We start from the raw sequence: 24,602 nt of genomic DNA, 5'->3' as shown, positions 1-24,602 counted from the left end.
TGTGCTTAAAGGTCATGACTCATCCCGGTGTCATATTGTCATATTGGTTAATAGCCTTCTAAAATACTTTATTTTAAATCACTTTCTTTGAAAAAGGAAATGTGCAATACAAATTCTAAATTAATTTCTATTCTTATGTCTGCAAATCTTATTTTTCACTGACTTATTATATCCTCATTTTCTGCCCATAAGTCAGCAACACAGAGTTCTGCATATACCCGTTTAAGTCCACAAACTCTGCCCCATAACTCTAGATGTGTGCAAGGGAGACATTGGGGTTTCAAACTCACAGAAAATGTAGCAGAAATTTTAAAACTGTATACATAGTATCTCTAGAAAATACCAAACTGTTAGAAAAGGCAGTGCCATTGTAGTCTTAATAAGAAACTTAAATAGTTATAAGGCTCTACTCACCTATAGCACACATTTTCAGTGCAAGGATTATGCACTTTGACTATGACAAATACATGTTGAAAGTGGGAACGAATATTTTTTGGAGTAAAAGGAAGTGCTCCTGGCTCTTGGAAGACAATGGTAACTATATCATTTCCTATATGCCTTTTCCTTAGCAGCTAGACAAGAAACATGCATTGAAAAATTAGTTATAAAAAAATAATCACAGTTTCTTCATTTTAGCAAAAAAATCCCCAAACCAAAATAAATAAAGCTTAACTTTTCAGAAATAACTTTTAATTAATCATATACTGGATAGCTACAGATAAAGGATATTGGACCGAACTGCAAAAAGATAGGGAAAGGAAACTGGTCTAAGTTCACAAAAATACTAGTGCGTTCTCTCGCATCCCCACACTAGTTCTGCATAGATTCTGCTCATTTCTCTTTTATTCTATAAGAAAAATACATTTCTCTTACTTTAGTGCATCATGTTAGTAATAAAAAAGTTACATCATTTCACATTTCTTACTACCCAGAGAACTGTACATCAGTTCCCTCTTTACAGTGTAATATTTGCTTCTATATGAAAAATACAATACTGCTTTTCTTTCTCAATGAACCTTCCTTTTCCATGTTGCATTTTTATTAAACATTGTCCTTAACATTATGACCTTATTTTTTTTTTAAAATAGATTATCATTAATACTTATCACAAATTTTAACAACTGCAGTTTGAGGAACAGAGCTGAGGCTCATGGAGAAACAGTAGCTATTAGAAACTGATTAATTAACAACTTATTCTTGTAATTGGTAGTTATTATCATCAAAATATATTTAACGAATAATTTAAAGTATTAAATCATTGTTACAGGCTAAAACTTAATAAAAACTACAAAACATGTCCAGAAATAAGGGACCACTTCTCTCTCTCCCAAAATAACCCCCAACAAAACAACACAGTAAAATGATGTTCACTCTCGTCACGGAAGTATATTGTACCTCTCAAATTTTTTACGCTCTTTTCTTCAATACCTTTGCTTATAAAACATCCATGTATATTACCAGATGGAAAAAAAGCAGTCTAGCATGTGCTACATTTTAAATATCCACCCAAAGTCTGTGAAAGACCTTGCATTGTCAACTGATAAAGCATACAGACACTTAAAGCTTTACCTTTGTTCACGTGTAACTAAAAAGGATACAAGAATAAATTTATTTGAAAACTTTATGACAGAACAAGTAAAAATTTCTCTATTGAGCTGATTTTACAGAACATAATCTTTCTAATAAAAGAGTATCTGCTTGTATTTTCTCAGTTCCATCAAAAGTTAGTATGTCAGCTACCAACAAATAAAGCAAAGTTGCACATGCTAAAGCCTAAGACCCATAAGTATGTTTCATTGTATCTCCTAAAATAAAACAAAGATTGGTATTCTAAAGGTAGTAAAAAGGGCCAAGGCTGCAATTTTAAAGCACTCAGTATATCTATATTATTGCAAACATAATCAAAATCCCAAATGCAGATTAAAGAAATAAGACTTCTGATGAACCTTTAAAACAGAACATAATATTTGGTGTAAGTCATGTGGCTCAGTCAAGTTTTCAGGTTTTTAAGACTAAAATCAAAATAACTGGCTTTGAGCAATTTAAGATATACATCCTGTTTCGTACAAATTACAGTAGAAGTACACTACATGGAACTGATCACAGAACTAAGTATGTCAGGTATACTTTAATTTGCTGAGCCATACAATTAGATCATAGTAGTGAAGCACAAGTTCAGGTTTAGAGGCTATTATTATCTCACAGGTTGGAATTTACACCTCAGTTAAATTTGTAAGAAACCTTCCAATTATAAGGTACAAGGTGATTCATTTCTGCTTTTGTTATATAACTAACTGCCCAATTACTCTTTCTTGGTATAGTGGTTCACGCCTATGCCTATACATTTCCACAGAGCAAAATTACAAAAATTAGAAAGCAACATCCTGTTTAAAGTTATATTTATTTCTCAAGACAATCACTGTTTTCAAGAATATTTTCTGCTTTTGTAGACCTCTTTAGGAGGTTCTGCTTGCCATCATAGGTTGCTTAAGCGAGAATAGCAGTCACTTAATATGAGGTAAGTTTTAGAAACATTTGAGATTTTACTAGCAAAAAGAGTCTTTTCAGAATTATGGCAGATCCCATATCCTATCTCTAAACTATTTTTCAAGAGCTTAAACTTCTAAGAGGCACAAAAATAGGAAACAGGAAGTCAGGTCATCATTTTTAAGAACCTTACCAAGCTTGCAGAGATCTTAGTGACTTCTTCAACATTTTAAAATAAAAGCAGTGTAACACTGTTATAAATAACTGTCATGCATAAGTGGTCAGTGCACTTCAACACAATGCAAGGCAAAGCACAGTTGTGGCTGTGCACAGAGTATCATAATGCAAAGAACTTGGAAAGGGGAGAGAAGTAAACTGGAAGATGGAAAGAAGTGCTCTGGATAGGATAAAGGAATAGGAAAAGAATAAAGTATTGAATGGAGAAGAAGGAGGGAACACATACTTCCCTGGGAAATGTGAGATAAGGATAGCATACTGAAAATGAAAAAGGAATTGAAGGAAACCGGAACTAAGCAAAAAGATTTATAAAAAACCCTTTTCTAGTTTCCATCCTATAACCTAGATTTTCCTCCCAACTTTTACCTCCTAGGTTTGTTTGTTTGTTGGTTTTTTTTAGGTTCTCAGTTTCCCCTTCCTCTCCCATTTTGAGATCTGCTCAGATTTGGGGTTTGGGGGGGTTGTTGTATTATTATTATTTTTTAATCTGCCTTTCTAACATATTCTAAAGAGTCTCATGCCAATGCAGAGCACAACAGGAACACTCAACAGGGTGCACAGATTACAGAGGATTACTTACAGTAAGGAGACATCAAACACACTTTGACATCGTTCTAGTATCAGTCTAAATTGGCATGGTAGAATTTGAAAATGAACCCAATCAAGTATGATAAGCAACCAAGAGGAAATCAGTGAAGTTTTATGTAAGAATACAAGACAAGCAAAGGGGAGTCTGGTAAGGAAAATATGTTAGAAAAGCAGAATCCATTAGATTAAAATCTCAATATAGCGTCTATTAATTGGTATAAAGAATTTTAACTACTCAATTCTTAATTTTCAGATATGCATCTCTGAAGAAAAGTACTGTCTTAAAACTTAGCATATTTACAGGTTATGCCCAGCCATAAAAATCTACCCACTTCTGTGGAATTTTAATTGCCTAGTCAAACTGCGAAACAACAAGGAATTCCTGTTGCAATAGCAGTGAAATACATTCTTTGTTCAATTAAATGATGAAATGTTAGGAGTGAAATAAGAAAAACATGAAACTTATTTTAGTACATTTCTAAAATAAGTGGTTTCAAAAATTTTATTTTCAATTTTTGTTCTTAAGCAGTACCAAAACCAGAAACAAAGGCCAAAAGATATTTCATCAGATCTGGTTCAACTGAGTTTGGTATAACCATGTCTCATTATCCCAACCATTTTACCAGTAGCTTAAATTCAACAAGTTTATTCCATAATTGCATATCTGTTTCATTTTTAAGTTTTCATTAAACCAGGTGAAAACCAATTATTTGAACTGATTTGGATCAATCAGGTCTGACCATGTGTACACAAGCAGACTGCAAGTGTGTGAATGGGAAACTTGCAAGGGAATGATTTGGAAAGGGACGTTGCAAAGGTAAAGTTTAAAGGGGAAAGCCTTGAACTATGATTTGAAGAAAAGGCCAGTAAAGGAAAGAAAACTGGCCACACCAGGGCTGGTAGTCTTTTCTGTCCTAGGGAAGGAGCAGCTGACTTCAAAGTTCCCAGCCTATGTTGCAGCCAAAGTGAAAATTACCTTGCTCTTTGGATCTCCTGCTGGCTCTAAAACTAGAGGGATGTCCTGATCAGGGACCAAGCAGGGCGTAGTTATGTCCTGGAAGAAGCAACAAACAATTCTGGTGTGGCCTATTTTTGGCTCACAGGTATTTGGAAGCTAAGCAATGCTTAGTGCTTGCTCATTGAAGGCTGTAGTCCTAGATGAAGAGTGACTCAATACCTTGCCCAGTCATTACCAAACAAGGGACATAGGGATAGGATGCAATAACCTCATTGCCAATACATACACAATATGCTAGCAAAATATAACTATTGAATGGGGGTCTTCATTGCTAACATAAACTAAAAGGAAAATTACCATGGGGTCTAACTTCTCCTTGCTTGGGTATGTAGAGTTAGTGAGCCAAACCCTGAAGAGACAAACAACATTCATATTCCACAGCACCTGTAAGTCTCTCTCTGTCTTGAGCACAACTGCATCTGTGGTCTTCAGCATCTAAAGTGTCTCAAGGAAAAAGACCTAATCGAATTTTATCCTAGCTTGTGAGAAATAACTTTGTTGATAGATTTCACACTTCAGTATGAATTTTGGAACTAAACAGTAATAGGAGAAAATTAAACAATGATTACAGAACCCTTTTGCACATTAAGGCTGGCTAAATTCTGGTCATTTGGGTGCACTTGTCACATTTCATTAAGAGAGTGTCCATGCTGTGCAAACGCTGCTAGATTCCAGCACCTAAAAAAATAATGTGGTGGGTCTTCAGATAGGCATGCTACTTGAACTTGGAAACCTGCCACATTATTTGGATCCCAAGAAAGGCATGAATAACAACATGGTGCTTTACTAAAGATTGAACCTGTTCAAGTGACAATGATGAGAGCTTACTACAACACTGTGGAAAGGGACTGCTTGTTGCTGGGGAAAATCATGAAGTTAAAATTGGAAGATTTTGCTATACACAAGAATTGGCACCTGACTATAAAGAAAGACGCATAAGGAAATTATGAGAATGAAAGGAAGGCACAGGAAGAAGTGAAAGGACAGTAATAGGAGGTGGCTGAGCAACACAGGAGTGAAGTTGACAAACAGCAAACAATCATGAAAATTAGCAGATCGTGGTGAGAGGATAACCTGTTCTCACAAACAAGGGAAAGTCATGAAAGACAACAAAAGTAATAAACTCCAAGTAAGGCCATATTTACTGTCAGTGCCTGTGATTAGCCATGCAAATACTGGTTTTTTTTCCTTTTAAGGCAAGCTCATTCGGTGTATTATATCTTCTTAACAGTGTACAGTTTTCCCTGTTTACATGTCCTTTCCAGTCAAAGAGTGTTATGACTGATTACAGATAGAACAACTCCTAGTGCATTTACTAAATTACACCTTATCACAATACAGGATTAAGTGAAAGTCCAGAGAAGTGAAGCAATCTCAAATCAGTGATGATGATCCTCTACCTTGATTCCTAGCTATTGGCACATTTGAGTGTGTGATATAGCTGAACATTCTGTCTTCTGAAAGCCACACATTTTAAGATGTGAGTCATCTAAACATTCATATTATTCATATGGTGAAGAGTTTCTGCCTTTTGATTCTTAATTTAGTTTCTTTAAACCACATCTAAATCCTAAGTGTAATGGAGTAAAATTTGCAGTTGTCTTAACTGTTCACTTGAAACAGTTCTTCAAACAGTTCAGAACATCATGCGCTGACTATTTAAAACACATAAATACATTATATACTTTCTTCCATTTCAGTTTTCATTTATCATTTCTCAAGAATTTTAATCATTTTCCTTTATCTTTTTTTTGCTGCCTTGACACATCTCTTTTCCTTCCCACAAGACCTATTGATGGGGTAGACATGAAAGATAGAACTCACATATGGTTTAACAATCAGTAACCATCTTTTGTATGCTGTTCAAAAATAAAGTGAGATAGCGTCTTTTTTTCATTACAACCCTCCAAAATGACTGAAATCTTTGTATCTTGCATGGCAGTGAGAAAATATTCTACAACTAAATAAATCCAACACTTATTTCTGCAGACCTAGAAAAATGCAGAGTGGCAGCGCAGAAAGTTACGAACTATCATCAGTCTGACCTATGAGCAATTCTACCACTTTTTTTTTTTTTTTTTTTTTTTAAGTGTTAATGTTGATATATTACACCAAATGTGCTTGTACTTTTTTTATTCAGTAGCAAGAAATATTCAAGACCGGCAGGACAGAGTAACCTTACTGGTGCACTGCACACTTTGGATGCTGTGCTGGTTTTTAGCCATCCTTAATGCTTAAAGATATCCTGAATTATTACATAAACAAAGGGAATACTCCAGAAATAAAGTAAGTACACTGCAGTTTTCTGTCTTCACAAGCAGACACCTTGAAGGATAAAGTTAAGCATTTATTACTAAGCTGTCACATTAATAAACATTTCAAGATCTGTAATATAAGGATTAAGTGGAATCGTTTCAAAAAATCTTATTACATGCATATTTTAACCATCAGACTAATTTCAAGCTTCATTCCATTCAATGTTTAAAACATACATAAGACGTAAATCCAGTCCAAACTGAAAATAACTCATTCACCACAGGCAACATTACCTTTTAATAATATCATGATATGGGGGAGATAGGATTTTTAGATTATATAATTCAGGAACTTATCCTATGAGATTTCTAATGCCTTACAATATTTTCAAGAAAAAAATAAAATACAATTAAGTCATACTTCATACAAAAGAATTCAGTTTTAAAACAGTATTACTTTAAAAAAAACCCCTCAATCTCAAATATTTATAGTGTAAAATTACAATGAAAAGTTAAAAAAACATACCTGTTGCCTGTTACTGGGCATGTATGGAAGCATTGTTGATACATGAAACATTAACTCATAATCTTTATAGGTAGTATAGAGCGAATGAGTTCCTGTTGAATCAGCTGAAAATGGATTTAATTGCAAGAAGGTCAGTAAAATAGAACTTTCATACTACTTTTTAGGACACCACTCTTCACATGCTATGATTTAAATCTATTAATGCAATTTAAAACCTTTTTCAATAGAACAAAATCAGTTTGCATCAGCTGAAGATCTACTCTTTAGTTTCATATTATGACATAGAAGGGTCCTGCAAGAAATTGCCCAAAGAGTTTGCTGTCTATGAGGCCTACATGATCTAATTTTGAATATTGGAATTTCACAACAAAAAGAACAATCACTTAGCTACTTGAGAATAGTTTTATATAATAAATATTTTCATTATTTAAAACATTAATAAGGACAATTGACTAATCCCATACTTTACCAAAAATAAACTGACAATGCTACTCCAAATTTGACATTAAAACACATACCGCAGATCAGACATTTTTAAAACATGAAATATGTACATAATACATTGTAGTACAATGTCAAATAATTTTATTGGGAATTTTCAGATCTTCAAAAATTATTAAATACATTTCATATTCAATATAACTTAATATTTTTCTTTATTTTATTTAGGAAGTTTATAAATAGGGATAGCATTTCAGAATGTTTACAGCAAATTAGATGAGTTTTACTCCGTATTTATAAATCAATCCTTTTTATTCACCTTCTTTAATATGTATGGATTATTTAAGTAAGTACAATTAACTTTAAAGCAGGAACACACTATTGAGTCAAGACAACTATCAGTTTTTCTTCTCTTTTTCCATGTTCACTCATCTTTTAATACAGTTTTTTATCATCTACACCAATAAATGTTCTCCTGCACTCTCTTCCACACACTGTTTAAGGTTTTGGGGGTTTGATTTCTTTTAAATAGTAACTGTATTCCAAATAGAAATAGATTGGCCATGTTAGTTCTCTGGTTAAAAGTATATAAACATACACTTAAGTATAAAATTCAACAGTAACAATACTGTATCTCCAGTCCTAAATCTGAAAATATCTATGTGTGTGTATAATTTTGAACACATTAATTTTACAACTGGCTTTATCAGTTATGTTTGTACAATAATAAGATTAAGTTCATTTATTAATATTGATGTAATATAAATTACACTTACATAAGAAATAGCGTAATTTCCACTGAAGTTTCTTACTTAAGTGTTACCAAAAAAAAAAACCAAAAAAAAAACCATTATTGTGCTCCTCTATTTTAAAATCTTTGTTGAAAATGTAATTCCATTATAACCTTTCCATGGCATTTTAGAAAGACAGAGTTTTGAAGAGATAGGAGGGAATAAATTATATTGGGAAATGCAAGTATCTGCCTAAACTACGCTGATCTCAGCAACCCTACTCCCCAAATCCTTTTGCAATTAGATATTAAATAAAGCCAAATTTTCTTGAACAGACATTGCACAAAACAGTCCCTTTAAATACTTATTACCAAAAGGCAGATTCCTTACCCTCAAATCAATGCTCTCCTAATACAACATCCTACTTAGTTGAATACTTTTGATTTAGCACCTGTCTGGAAATAAGCTAGCAAGTTTTTCTTCTGAAATTTAGTCCCTTACACTAAGCAAGCTGAAATCTTCTAACTCAACAGATGCTTTACTGAACACCTACTAAAGGTCCACTGTGATTACATTTACATAACGGTTGCTACTACAAACATTACTCTGCTGACAGTTTTAGTGGAAAAAAAATTTGTATCTGGGCTGACATTTTTGCACCTCATTCCTTTCTGAACATTAGTTTTATTTCACAAAGTTTGAGAAAAATTGGCTAAATTTTTTTTTTTAGTTATGAAACATTGCTGCTGTTTTGCAGAAAAGCACCTTTTATCAAACGAAGTGAAACAGCACTATTCCTCTGTAGATATAAAATTGCAGTGTCTCCTCAATTTCTTTCACCTTCATTTTTCTCTTTACAGGTATAAGGAAATTAAATGCAAACATAATCCAATTTAGCCATAATATAATCCATAATGAAAGCCTGAACATTACAAATGAGAATATTAATGTTCCAATAGCAACATTTTAATTCCTCATTTCTAGTAGATAGATATGTTTTAAAACATATACTAAACAAATTATATAGTGTTGAATTGGTAAAATTTCCTCTAACTTTTTTATTTCTTGATCTTGGGATTTAGAATTACATGCCATTAAAACTGCACTAAAGAACAGCAGAAAAGAGTCTGTAGTTAACATATTCCACATGTTCTTCACATTTGCACTGGGTCTGGCTTGGATGGAGTTAATTTTCTTCATAGCAGTCCATCTGGTGCTGTGTTTTCTATATGCGATCAAAACGGGGTTGATAACACACGATTGTTTTAGCTATTGCTGAAGAGTGCTTGCGCAGCATCAGGGCTTTCTCTGTTGCTCACGCTGTCCCCCTCCGCCCCCGGGAGCAGGCTAGGCAAGTGTGTAGGTAGGTGGGCAAGAGTTTGGGAGGGGACACAGCCAGGACAGCTGACTCAACCTGACCAAAGACATATTCCATACCATATAACGTCATGCTCTGCAGTAAAACTGGAGCGGGGGGAGTTTTTCCATGGTAGCTGTTGCTCAGAGACTGGCTGGGCATCAGTCTGCTGATGGGAGGTGGCAAGTGATTGACTTTGCATCACTTGTTTTGGGGCGGGGGGGGGGGGGGGGAGGGGGGGGCTGTCAGTTGATTGTTGTGGTGGTGGTTTGGTTTTTTGGTGGGGTTTCTTTTTGGGGGTGTGGGGCGTGGTTTTTACCTTTCTTTCCTTCACTTATTGAACTGTCTTAATCTCGACTCACAAGATTACCTTGTTTTTGCCCTTCTGATTTTCTCCTCCACCCTGTTGGGGGGTGAGTGAGAAAACAAGTGGGTGGGAGCTCACCTGCCAGATAGGTCAACCCACCACAACTTTCTATATTCTGTATTCCATAAGAAATGGACCAAATAATTAATTGTCAAAATATTAAATAAACAGTCCAAATAAAAAATGAAAATAACAGAACTTTTTAAAGAAAAAAAACCACAGCTACTCAAACATTTGAGACTAGAAAAACTTAATAAATGTGAACCCTATGAAAACTGAGAAATAAATTATTACTGAAACATTACGCATACCAAAAATTTAGCTACTAGAGATGAAATTATTACACTATTCTGAACCTGCAGGCAGTCAGATCAACGTATTATCCAATTATAAGTATGACACGCAGTAATACTTGTTGTGCCATTATATTAAAAAACAAGTATAACACAAAAAAGATGATAATTAACTCAGTATTTTACATTTAATATAAAACTGAAGACCATATTTTTGTCAACTCTCTTAATTCCATTCTCTTTATTGCAAACTAGGAGAACATGAGAAAAACAAGAACATATTATTACAGGCCAATATCATTAATGGCACACAGCACTAGTAAAACATTAAAATTATGTTACTGAATGATATGTACACAATGCCAATCAGCAATGTACATTCATACTGAAGCATGGCAAGTACAGAAACTGAATTTACTTGACAGACCAGCATATATTTTCATATGTAAAAATTACTAGGTGATATTCAGTCATGCTCTGACTGGGGGAAAAAAAAGCAAAACCAACACACCCCTTACTCCTTTGAATTTTTCATCCCTATATATCAATTCATCCCAGAAGTCTGACATCCACAGCATGTTAATAAATATTTTTACACATTAATTTGAAAAATGAGTTATTATTCAGTACTGAAATATGATGCAATAGTCTCTATCAAGCCTGAATTATTAAAGTGAAACAAGCATGGATTTAAGCAAAGAGGCAATAATGTTAATAAAAATAAATGTGGTGCTTACGCAGGTTGACAGGGCTATGAAATTGCAGCTTTCCCACCTTGTAAGTCATAAATTAGAATTTGCCATAGGATTCAGCTCACTTTTTTCACCATTTCCCACCACTACTAGAGATGCAGAATGTGAAAGACTTCTTGAGTTGCAAAGCTGGTCTCCCTTCATTGCAAAAGCATGAGGCTTTACCATCAGCTTCACATATCTCATTCCCCACTGGAGATTGGCCTACGGACAGTTTATCTGCACTGGGTACCAACCGCAAGGTACAGGCACTAGACATTTCCAAAAAATTATAATATGAATCATTAAGTCTCCCTCCTAACAATGTACAGGAGATGACAGTCCATCAGGGCATTACTAGTTTGATAACAGAAGAGAAATCCTTTTATGACTATGACACTGATCAGTGTTCAAATGTACCATTTAAAAAAAAATAATAAAAAAATTCAGATGTATTCCAGTTAAATGAAGACTGACATTGAAGTAGGAAAAACATGCAACAGATTCCAAAGAACCAGGCTAGATCAGCTGGATAAGTGGCAGGAGGAACAGAGAAGCAAATAAGAGGACTTATTGATTACTAGATTTCTGTGACTATCTGAAAGGCAAAATATCCCTTGCAAGAAAAGAAGATCTTCCCTTAATTTCCTTTAAGTACATCTTCCTAAGCTTTCTTCTTGGCAGCTTATCTCTACCACTTCAAGGAACTTTCCCATTTGATTAGAAGAGTAAGTAGAATACACACACAAGTAGCATGATTTAATAGTTTAAAAAGATGTACTTCACTAGCAAAAGTATTCCTTTTCTATTATACACAGACCATATACAATATATATTTAAAAATTTCTATTTTCATGATGTAATATGCAAGCTACAACAAAAATAAGGATACAAATCATAGAATGGTTTGGGTTGGAAGGGACCTTAAAGATCATCTAGTTCCAACCCCCCTGCCATGGGCAGGGACACCTTCCACTAGACCAGGTTGCTCAAAACCCCATCCAGCCTGGCCTTGAACACTGCCAGGGATGGGGCATCCACAACCGCTCTGGGCAACCTGTGCCACTGTTTCACAACCCTCATGGTAAAAAATTTCTTCCTTATATCTAGTCTTTATACCTATAAAACCAGTATGTTACAATAAAGTAGATGAACACCTAGTTATTCTTAGATCACAGCTCATAGTGATCAGTTGTCAAAATCCTGTTAAAACTATATTAAACTAAGAATGAGTCAAGTTAAAGGGCAGTGAAAAGCAGTGCTAATAAAGAAGTCTGTTATCATATCATTGACTTTTTTAACAGTAATACTTCAGTTCCTATTTTTGCTACAAAACCCAACAAGTTTGTGCAATTAAATTATTATACTATTGTACTTAGGGAAACTGAAAGACCTGAGAAAATGGCAGTAACAATGCAGTGGTTAGGTAAATGAATGTTTATCAACTGCCAAATGATAACATGCCTACTGTGCATGTGTGAGAAACTAGAAAACTGAGAAAACTTGATTGCTCCTCAAATATAAACATCAATACATATGTTGATTAAAAAGAAGCCCAAAAGTTTCATTGAAATGAAAATGGTCCCTTGCCATGACTCCGTATTTTGAAATACATATCTTTTCTTTTGCCTTTTTTAAAGATAAGAAGTTAAAGTGCAGCTGGGAAATACTGAAGTATATAAAAAATATCACTCACAGTATGATTTTAACTAAGTGCAATCAAATGAAAAAAGTTGCTTTGATTTTCAGTTCTACTAATGCCACAGAAAAGGTAAATAACCATTCAGACAAGGTGTGATCCATGCTCTTATCATATGCTTCATTTTCTTCACTTACCATATAATCTTACTAATCAAAACCCAAAGTCTAGAGCATGGAAAGACAAAACAGGATTTGCAGAAGATAATTATAGTTTCTACCATAGGTCAGAAACATAACTTACTTTTATTATCTAGCTGAGCCCTGTATTTACTAAATCCTTTTAGCCGTACTCTCTGACCCAGCAGATCAAGGAACTCCTCAAAAGCTGGTCCTGCCATCTCATTGTTATACATTTCTTCCTCTGTGCTTTGGCCTGCTTTGCAGTAAAGGATACCAATCTTATGTTGAAAACTCAGCTGAAATAAAAAAAAGAATAAAGGAAAAGAAAAATTATAGAAGCAAAGGAAAGTCAATACTAGAACAAATATTAACAATTAAAATACTAGCCCTGTTATAAACCCCGGCAGAAGTTATCTGAAAGTGAAAAAATAAGTGTTCTGATTTGGGAAATTAAGTCACCACACAAAGAAAACAAACAAACAAACCAACCCACAACAACTATCTTGAAAGAAAACTGGATTGTCACTATCCAAACACAGATAACAGCAGTACATGAAGACTTTTGACTTAGCCAGTTATCTATAAAAGCACACTTTACTGCATGTTATCGTATGAGAACTTTAACTGGCAATATTTTTATAACTGTCTTTCTCAGATTCAAAATCAGGTGAGCTTATTTTCCCTTATTTCTACCCTTTAAAGTTCAATGCCGTTCAAACAGGCCCTCAGAACAGTCATTTCGGTTATATGTAATCTTTTACCTTCCCCATAAAATCATCCATTGTTAAAAATCATTCCCCATTTTCAAAAGTATACTTCAAGCTAGAAATCAGATTGCAGTTAAATAGTTTTGTTAAACAAACCAGAGTCTCAATTCTAGAACATTAAAAAGAGATAAATTACTTCTATAAAAAAATAAGTATAAACCCTATAAAAATTTAAGTATAAAAAGAGGTGATCACTTCTTAAGCAGAGTATTGTCTTGTTTTCTTAGCTTTAATGCATACTTAAGATGAAAAACAGGAAACCTCCATGTGAATATATTAGTCCTATTATTCTTAACTGACAACTTTTAAGAGCTTTGCAAACTGACAGAGACTATCAGTCACACCAGATTCTTAAGACATTTATCTATATTCACAACTCAAATCAACTCTCCAGCTGTAGACTTCTCTTAATCAAACTTCAGGATTAGTCTCCAAAATGTTATACAAAGACTGCATATATTCCTATTAGAACAAAGGTGACAAGAACAGTCTGCTTCACCTTAGTCATATGTAACACAAGGTCTGCCATGTCAAGTATACTGTAAAACTCAAATCCATAGACATATTACTGCACCAATGTTTTACCACACCAGTTTTGAGAAAAAGCTACAAGATGAGAATACTTAAAGGCCAAATCAAGAAAATATACATACATGAAAGAACAAAGTATGAAAAATATCATTCCAGACCTTAAATAATCCTTAACCTTCCCTTTTCAATAAATGCTGCATATCTCCATTGTAAGTGAAGAGTTGTATATAAGGCAGTTCAAAAACAAAAAAAAAAGAAAAAAAAAGAAAACCACTACCCAAATCCTCATCACCCCTGGCGAAATAAAAGCTTTCACTATGCTTTTACTAACCTAGTCTTCTGTGTTTTCATGATGCTACTGCTTTTTTAAGCTAGTATTCTTTCTTTGTCTCCCATGCAATTCAAGATTTAACTTGACAGCATTCTTGGTTTAACTACCTTCATGCACAACCAACACACAAGGAATCCCCAAGGTGTCCAAGTTAATGAAGATTTTTGAAGGCCATAGATAGAATCATTGACACTAAGAATCTCATGCCCAAAAGGTAAATATATTAAAATGAAGTAACACGGACTTCAGAACATCTACTGGGCCTGGAGTTCTTTTCTTACTATGAAGTTAAGCCTACCAGTAGGATGATTTCTTCTCATTTTAACTAATACAATCAGGCCTAACTCTGATTTCAGCAGATCTATATTCACAGCAATGCACACTACAGAATTTGGTCTACTGGTGTAGAAAACCTGCAGCACAGCAAGAATAAGAGTAATGTATGATGGCAGCCCTCCCACTGCGCTGGTGAGCCCCAATCCATCCTCTCCCTCTGTTCACTTCTTTATGTAGAGGTGAGAGCCTGTGGAACATACTCTGGCAGGAAGCCATTGACCATGGAGCAGTTAGGGACAAAGAACAGGCTTACTAAGGACAGGAATGAGGAATGGTGCTGCAATAAGGTTTCACCTGGGCAGCACAGAGCATGGAAGAACTGGGAGTTGTGCCAAAGTTTGATGTGGAAAGGGAGGGATGACCATCTGAAATAAAAGGAGATTTTGGGTTACGGATGCACTGTAGGAGCTGCCCGAGTCAGACTGCTGAGCTCTGGAGCAGGGCAGGGTTAAGATACCAGCTTGCTCGCTGTCGTTTCCTTTTGACTGACATTAGATGCTATCCATCCAGTGTTTCCTTGTTTGATCCTCATTTTGAAGCACTGCCTGGAGAGAGTTAGGTATTTAACAAAAGGTTCCAGATTGCACACTGGTGACTATTTTATTCAGTGGAAAGCTAGCATGAACATTTAATGAAGGAAACTGGAAAAGAACTGATCATATAAACATTAGATTACAGGAAGCAATGCTGTTACTTGACACTTCCCAGCAGACTTAAAATGATTGTGAACACACTGCCACCTCTATCCCAACTCCATGTCAAATAGTTTGGCTTAAACCACAGGGAATTTAAGTTAATTTCCTTGACTTCACACTAGAATTGAGGAGTGGAGAAGTTAAATGTTAACTAAGCCACCAACAAGAGGGGCAACAACTAACAGTAAAGAAGCACCTGGGCAAAATACTCGGTCTAGAAATACGCAGTCACACTCCTTCATTCTTTCTAAGGACACCAGTCATTCCTGAATCTGTTCATGAATATCAATATAGATCCAAAACAGGAATGAAGTACACCTCAATCTTCCAAAACAACCTACCATCTCATGGTTTAAACATTGTCCTAGGAGACATTGAAGGTGAGGCTCTGAAACCCCCCAGCCCAAGGAAGGAGCTAATCCTTGGTTTTCACTTCACGGACAAGTACTGTAAACACTAGGCGATTATGTACAAATTTGATTCTACCAATACCACTATCCCTAAACAAAGCAGCAGCTGCAAGCTCATTTGTAGTAATCTGAACCTCCAACCCATGTGCTAGGAGCACTCATGACTATGAAATTAGAAGACTTAAGCAAAAGAGCTTTGCATGCCAAGATCACTGGGACTGTGCAGAAGCAGAAATCGAGGTACATTTAGAACATCAATGCCTAAGAAAGAAATAACTAGATGAGCTTTGGCAGGATCTTCTTATGTGATGCATTTAACTGGCATGTAAAACTATCAGAATATTTGAAACTGATAAAGTTGGCCAGTTTTGAAATGGTACTGCATGCTTATTCAGGTCTTTTTGAGTAAATAATTGCATACATCATTCTGATTTCATGATTTCTAAGTTAGAAATTTTAAATTTAGTGTAACACTGAGAACAATTTAATAATGTGACATCAGAAAATAATTTCTAAACCCATTTAGCTACTTGGGTATAGGATATGTATTAAATGTGCATAGCAGTCCTTCCTGACTCAAAATGACTATGTTCTAGTCAGAATCACTCACTACTGAATCTTCGCATCTTGTCGTCTTCTTGTACGGTACAGATTCTTTATCATGTAACAACAACTGGTTGACTTTCATCATGTGAAGATTTTAGAGTTTTTCTGGCAAGGAATCTCAGGAGATTAGACACTCAATAGCCACTAAATATCACTGCAGTCAAAGCTCCTAATTTCCTTGGGCTTTTCATAAACTTCAGCCTTTGGTCTAGAAAGAAGTGAACATTCCCAGAGGGATGTGAGAGGAACCAAAAAGCATATATACAATAAACAACCATTAGCGGAAATGAGGAGGGGGAACTAGGGGGGAATTAGAGAGACGTAAAAAAAAATAAAAATAAAATCCTGTCCAGGTTATAGATGAATAGTTGACTTTTCTTGTAAATTTACAGCCAATTCTAATGCTGATCACCATATGCCAGAATAAATTGGGAAAATGTATTTATTCTTTATTTATATATTCAAATTAGATCAATCATCCAATTTGCATCTAATTTCTACTGTCATTTTAGAGACAAAGTTTTAGCCACACATTTCCTCCATAATCCATACTAGATTTCACTGAAAACTATGAGACAGGTAGAAAATGAAATCAAAACACCAGAACAGTCTTCAGTCTGCTGAGGAACTACGCAAAATTTTAATACACTGTTACGCAAAATTAATATTATTCTGATGACAGTATTAATCCTCCAGATCATGATTCATATTTTCAAATTCATGACACTTCAGCCAGTCATCACCTTCAGTTGCCAAGCATAATTCTTTTTATATTTGCTTGATTAATAAACTGAAAGCATCAAGTACATAAGAGGATTAAAAGCATAAATGGATCTCATGCCAGTTCTATGCACAGCTTTCTGTCTACGTTCAAGTAATTATCTCATAATAAGAAGCACATAAGATACATTAATATTACATTTTGCCTAGTGACAGCCCATTTCACAACAGGATTGAATTTTCAGAATTGATCACCCAAAATAAAAAGAAGTGCTAGGTACTGCTGTTTCTCAAAATCAGGGGTTGATGATTAAATAATTACTTTGGTCGGTTCAGTGGACAATCCCCACTTCCAATTTTGGGGGAATACTTAATAGTGAGTTTGGGAAATATTCAGGTCAGGTCAAATAAAGTATTACTCTATACTGCCTAAAACATACTGCCCCTCTGAGCAGTGAATATTATTTATTAGATTAAACTAAATTTACTCTGGAGCTCAAACAGAAAAGACAGAGAGCAACAGTACATCAGGAACTCTTAAATTCAGAACTGGGTGCTTCTGATTCCCCTTCATTGTTTTACCAGAAGAACAGACAAACACAGGAGAAAATAAGGACATTTGGCAAAATGAATTTTCAATTACAAGTCCTCCTCAAAGACTACAGTGAACAAAAGTAGTAAAAGATACATACAAAACCAGCTTAACAATCCACCCCAAAAAGCAATTCTCTTCCTCTGCCCACATTTACTTGGTTTTGAGCAATTGTTACAGCCACAAGAGAAGACAGAAGAATTCTGGTAGACAGCAATGCTAGATGCAATCACTACATTTGAAACTGAATTAGCATTAAAAAAAAATCAATTATACCACCATTATAATGAACTGGATCCATCAGCTGATTCAACTTCAACAGATAGATACTGACTTTTGCCTAGAAAGTGCAATCTTCACTTTAAATGATCATTTTTTTAAAAAACATGGTTTTAAAAGCCATCACAAGCCTGTCCTTCACAAAATACTCAGAAGCTACACATTTAATCACTAGCTCTGAATGAAGCAGATTCACTTTATTGAACCCAATAAGCCTCACCCAAATTTAAACCATATGAATATTTCCTTGCAATGTAGTGAATTCATTAGTCTCAGTCACAATTTCAGTTGTTTGAACCCAGGAGCATTCTATTCTAGTAAGGCTACTGCAAGTTAATCAGAAAATGTTATTGTAAAAGCAACCCAAAATTTTAGATGTGGAGACATAATGTGTTATATCCTTTTGCCTCCTTACCTATACACAATATTAATAAAACATTAGATGTATTTTCATTTGCATTCAGCATTTGTACACATTAAAGTGCACATACAGATTATGAAAATCACTTCTTACTGACGTTAAAACTTTAGTTATAATCTTTCTCTCACTCACTTGATCTAAAGAGAATCTCCATAGACCAATAATTTTTTTCCTAAGCTGCAATGTATTTTAAAAATAATTTGCTTAGATAAGCAAAACTCATTTTGTCAATGAAAATACACAAGTATCTCCAAAACCAGGAAAGTGAGTGGTTTGCATTACAGACCCATGTTTATTAACATTGCCTGCAAAATATTTAAGTTTGGTGGTTTTTTTTAAATGAATAGTCTTTAAAAAGTCATGTGCTACATACCCCTTGTTCATCCAGTTTAAGCAGCTGTTCAGGTACTTTGGGTGAGTTGGAAGCCTGCCTCAGGCACTGAATGCTCAGCTCTGGTATTACATACTCTAGTACCTCTTTAAGAGGCAGACCTCTTGCTGTGCCATGCCGAGCAGTGGATGGTATAGCATCTTCTAAAATTGCTCCTCTGAGTGTAGTAAGCTGCAGTAAAGTAAAACACACAAAACATTTTTAGTTCTAATACTACAATGACTTTTAAAGATATAAACTTCAGGTTTTAGCAAAAGCATGGAAGAAAGAATGGGAAGAAAAAGATCCTTATTTTTAATTTTTTTTAACCAGAAAAAAAAGATTACTAAATAACTTTTGAAGAGGAGACAGGCTTTTATTGTCTCAGTGACAAATATATTTTTTGTTTAAAGAAATTCACTGATGATCTTATTTACTTACTCAAATTCCTAAGACTATTACTTTTTTTGGAAAAAATATTTTAAACACCAGGAAAACTAAAATGTGTTAGTTTTAATGCCATACTACCCTAGCAGACACAGTAGTTGAATGTGAGGTTGGACAGGTGAGGTAAGACACAGCTAATGGCACCTCCATTTAACCCATCCACCTATATTTTTAGAGCATGCTGCTTTATCTTCATTGGATTTGGCAAAAAGAGAGTCATTTCTCAGAAGTGAGTCAGCTGAATCACCTCTCCACAGATACTTACAGAGGCACCCCTTGTTTGACAATAAAAGAAAAACCTAGCCTAAACAAAAAATTTATATATATCTGCTTCTATCTCTGTTTGTAAAAGCACGAGGCCAGAGATATCAGGACATCTAGCTAACACTTCTCTATGTCCTAATGACAATAAAAAGCAATAGTCCGAAGGATTACAAAAATTTATAGTTGCTTGCTACAATAACAACATCACATATTTTCATACAAATCAAAGCTACTTGATGTGATAAAGAAGAAATTAGTTTGCAAGAGATACTAATTCACTTGAAATAGCAATTATGAGATGTGTCCTTCCACAACAATCGCAAGTGAGCTATTCTGCCAAATAAGACATTAATATTCCTTCCACAAATGATGTACGCAGCAGCATAAAAAAAATTTCACATGAAAAAAGCTTCTTAGAAAGTGTTTTGAAACAAAACACAAAAATACAAATAAGTCATAGTACTAGCTTTCATATTTTTCCCTTCCCTTTTTTCCCCACATTTCTTAATCTTTTTTTCTATGATTAGAAACTTAACATAAAGTAGCTTGATCCAAACTTATCTTCAGATTTGTTCATATTATCTGTTCCCTTGTTTGCCCCTTGTAGTTCCATTCAGCCAATTTACTTCCTTTTGCATGCCCACTCAAAAAGAGAAAAATTTTATGCTGTACAGAAGAGGAAAACTTTGCTCCAGGAGCAACTACATTTACTAACGGTACAAGATACATCCCTTTCCCATTAACAGACTTACTTTCAAAGTTAGCAACATATCCACAGACAACCAGCTAGTATCCTAAGTTCTAAGTTAACTTTTCCATTCCTTTGCAGAATTACTGAAAGAACATTACCTCACTTGTCCTGAAAACTATACGATAGTTGAACTGAGATCCTTCTTTCTCCTTGGCATCTTCAACCTTCTCCCTCCGGATGCTGACTGCTACAGGTCCAAGATTTTCATCTATTCCAAAGTAGTTCTGATGCTCTTTTGCACAAGAGTGAAGAGAGAAGAGAATAATGAACTATGAGTCTCCTAGAAAATGTTTATCAAATCTCATTAAAAATTTCTTCAGCAAAAAAAATTATTTTTGAGCTATGAGATTTGTAAAATACGCTAGCTTGTGATCTTCTGAACTGCACAATAAGTACATAAATCACAAAATGCTAATTTTGATGAGCAGAATGGCCAGTCATTGCATTTTTTGTTATTATGAAAGTAATCATTTTGCTTGATGCTGTAAGAAGCTACTTTGGAGAAACTATATCTACATAGAGTCTTCAATAAAAGCTAAGAGAATTCAAACAAATAAGGTGCTATGTAGCTTCCTTCCATTTCACTCAATTTATTCTTATGTAAAGCTTTACATTCAAAGCAGTAACGCAGCTTTAACAAGTGAAAACTGAGGCTAGTAACTCTTCAGTCTTTGATGAATAGTTAAATCCATCCTTGAGCCAACTGTCCCAGTCTGGGAAAGAGTAAAGCGCTACCGACAGAAGAGAAAGATCAAGGTAGAGACTATTTAAGCAGACTAGACCCACTCAAGTCCATGGGACCAAACAAGATACATGTTGAGGGAACTAGCCAGTGTCACTGTAAGGCCACTCTTTATCACCTTTGAAAGGTCATAGTGAGTGGTTACACCCACCTTTAAAAAGGCAAGAAAGAGGGTCTGGGAAGCTATAGACTAGTCACCATAAACTTTAGTTCCCAGGGAGATTAAGGAACAAATTCTCACGGAAGACATGTCCAGACACATGAAGGACAAAAAGATTCTTGGAAACAGCCTGCATAGATTTACCAAATGCAAACCATGCATGACCAGCCCAGTTGCTTTCTACAATGAGATGACTGGCTTTACGGATGAGAGAAAGGAGCAATGAATGTCACCTACTTTTATTTTAGCAATGCTTTTTACAGAGTCTCCCACAGTATCCGTTTAGCTAAACTGAAAAGACATGGTTTGGACATGCAAATTACAAGGTGGACGTAAACTGGCTGGAGAGCTGGCCTCAAAGGACTGTGATCAGTAATACAAGTTCCAATTAGTGGCCAGTTAGTAAAAGGTTTAACGAAAGTTGATAGTGGAGCTGTAACTGTTTAATATTTTTCTGAATTACCTAAATGATGGAATGGAATGCATCCTCAACAAGATCATGTATATGACCAAGCTCAAGGAGAACAGTTCATGTACAGAGGTTAGGGCTGTAGCTGGGTGCAACAGATGAAGGGGAATAACCGGCAGGCTTTTAACAAATGAGTAACACGTGCATAGGGCAGAAACGGAAATGCATAAACCTTGCAGTATTTTCCAGAAGTGGGCAAAGGCATTTAACTCATCCACACAGGTAGAGTCCTATAGCTGGAGGGTCTCTGTGCTCCACTGCCCACTCTCCCCTTCCCCTGGAGGCAGCTGCTGCTGAGACGGAACAGCTGAGCTGCATGTGAAGCAACTCCTAACCCACTGAAGTTTGCAACCTGACATGCTAAAACAAACTCTCCCTTTGACAATCTGAAAAAATGGACTGACAAAAAATCTCCTGAAGACCAACATAGACCTGTATCTAGAGCAGAACAAGCTCATAAAACAGCACAGGCTGGGGACCAAGAGCCTCAGGAGCAGCTCTGTGGCAAAGTACTGGGGACCCTGGTAAGCAACAGGCTGCACAGCAGCCAGCAGAACCCCGTGCAGAGATGAAGGCTGACCACACTCTGGGCTGCACTAGCAAGAGCACACCAGCAAGTCAGGAGAAGACATTATGCCTCTCTGTTTGGCACTTGTGAGGCCACGTGAGGAGTAGCGTTCAGTTTTGGACAGAGTGAGACAAGGTCAGCAGACAACTACCAAGATAATTAAGGGGCTGGAGCATATAACAGATGAGGAGAGGCTGAAGAAGATGGGCTTGTGCAGCCTGGAGAAGAGCAGGTTGAGGGAAGAAATAATTGCAGGATCCCACTAGCTGATGGGGGGTTAATGGACAAGGGAGATCCAGACTCTTCTCCAAGGTACAGAAATGACAAGATGCAACCATTATAAGGTGAAGCCCTTCACTGAGGGGAATCAAACACAGCAACAGGTTGCCAGGAGAGTTTGTGAAATCTCCATCCTTAGAGATGGCCAAAAGCTAAAAGGACAGCTAAAGGGGAATAGGTTCTGAGCAACCTGTTCAGAATCTACCTTTAAAAGCAGCTTCAAACAGGGAATTAAGACTGGATGACCTCCAAAATATCTTCCAATCCAATTTATGCTATAATTCCATATGTTAAATAGCAATGAAGTAATAGACTAATTTCTCCTTTTCAGATTGTCTCAATTAAAAAACACTTGCTAGCAATTTTAAGCTAGTTTGATACTTTTTTTTAACAATGCATTTATAGAAATGCATAAGAAAGTTTTCATAGAACGTCTTTCACTGAGAAGTCATCCATGCTCTCAGAATGGATACAAAAAGATAAAGTTATCTCTACATAAATGACAGTCTTATTTGTCAAATCAAGTTTAAATTAAGTTCCCATTAGTCTTTCAAAAAATCTATCTATGTAAGTTGGTTGTTACAGTCCATCTCCCAGTGGAGAGAAAATGAGTAGCAGGACATTACAACTAGCATCCTACTTTTGGAAGGAACACTTGGGATCAAAGGGGCACAGACATGAAATTATTCACTCATGCTCACCAACTACATTCCTTCCCCACCTGAGCATTCTACGTGCATGGATAAATTTTACCTCATGGATTTCCCAGTGTTAAATTAAAAATTTGAGCTTTAATGGACAAATCTATCAAATAGAACAGGATTTCACAGAGGAGAGGGAGAGAGAGATTCAGAGGCCAAACACATTCAACAACATAAAAACTCCCCACAGCTGCATATTCAGGCTTTGACAAAAGGTAAACTTCTCAGTTAGGGTTTCTATAGCCTTCCATTTTGATGTAAATCTAGAAAAGGGTATTACACAGTTACTAGATGTCTTGGCTGCAGTATTACTGAGCAGAAAAATGCTAGCTTGGCAGATATCTGCTTATTTCTTGTACAATATGAAAGACACAAACCCAAAGATGTTATTTTTAATGTACATTAAAATTAAAATAGATAGAACAGATTCAAGAATGGGAATTAAAGAAGCTGAAATAAATTAAAGAGTAGCATGGCTACTGATATTCTGGGATTTGGGGAAAAAAGGCGCTTTTTTTCTTAAATATCATAAAGTACAAACTCATTAAGCTCATTTAAAGGTATTTATGTTGATTTAAAAGTATTGACTGGAGAGAAGAGAAGAAAATAAGTGCTATTTTCTAGCTGTTTAAAGAGAAATGGTAAAATATCCCTCATTTCTTTCTTTTTCATTCTGAGGAATAATTGTCAACTTTTCTTCTAATACAAAAGTCTTACTTATATGAAACTTGGTTAATACCAAAAGCCTACTAAGCCTGTACATTTCTTCGAGGATATTTTTTCAGTCTCATATCAGCAGATAGATACAATAGCACATTAAGAAATGGTTGCAAGCACCCCTCAAATAAAAAGCACGGTAGTAATAGTCAAGTCTCAAGGTATTATGAGGATAATTGCACAATGGGAAAAGGACAAATCAATGATAATAAAAGTGTATTTCAATTATCCTTTTTAAAAATCAACATAGCTTTTTTCCCCCCTTCTTATCCCCTTTATCCCACAAAAATATAGTTCACTAAAGGACACCATTAATAAATCAAAACCATGAGATAAAAGAAAATATTCTAGCTTTTACAAATCTTAACTGAAAACTGAGAAGATATTTTCCATAAACATTAACATATTTTAACATCAGTCGTGTTGGATTTGATTTTAACAATAGTTACAAAGCTTATAAATATGCAGTATAAAACTACAGCTCATTTCAGAAGACACTGAATTCCAAATCTCTTATTTCTTGAAAGGGAATGGAATAATTAGTGCTACACATGCCAGGGTGTTTCTTCCATGCATCTTAAAACAGAAATAAGA

The 24,602-nt window shown here is 35.3% G+C and overlaps 1 protein-coding gene across 2 annotated transcripts in view; it reads right to left on the bottom strand.

The window, feature by feature from the left end:
- Positions 1–24,602, bottom strand: part of SIPA1L2 (signal induced proliferation associated 1 like 2) — a 151,206-nt gene that overhangs the window by 58,607 nt on the left and 67,997 nt on the right. The window contains exons 4-9 of one of the 2 annotated variants that reach the window (XM_049831064.1): positions 20,471–20,604; positions 18,914–19,102; positions 12,974–13,148; positions 7,112–7,215; positions 4,289–4,366; positions 415–572 (exon numbers count right to left, since the gene is read on the bottom strand). In XM_049831064.1, coding sequence (XP_049687021.1) covers positions 415–572; positions 4,289–4,366; positions 7,112–7,215; positions 12,974–13,148; positions 18,914–19,102; positions 20,471–20,604 — 838 coding nt within the window. The remainder of the gene's footprint in view (positions 1–414; positions 573–4,288; positions 4,367–7,111; positions 7,216–12,973; positions 13,149–18,913; positions 19,103–20,470; positions 20,605–24,602) is intronic. The other variant, XM_049831065.1, reaches the window with a different exon arrangement.

This window comes from Accipiter gentilis, chromosome 28, assembly GCF_929443795.1.
Source record: "Accipiter gentilis chromosome 28, bAccGen1.1, whole genome shotgun sequence".
Taxonomy (NCBI): Eukaryota; Metazoa; Chordata; class Aves; order Accipitriformes; family Accipitridae; genus Astur; species Astur gentilis.
The sequence above is the reverse complement of the archived record's forward strand: the minus strand, read 5'-3'. Positions and strand labels throughout refer to the sequence as shown.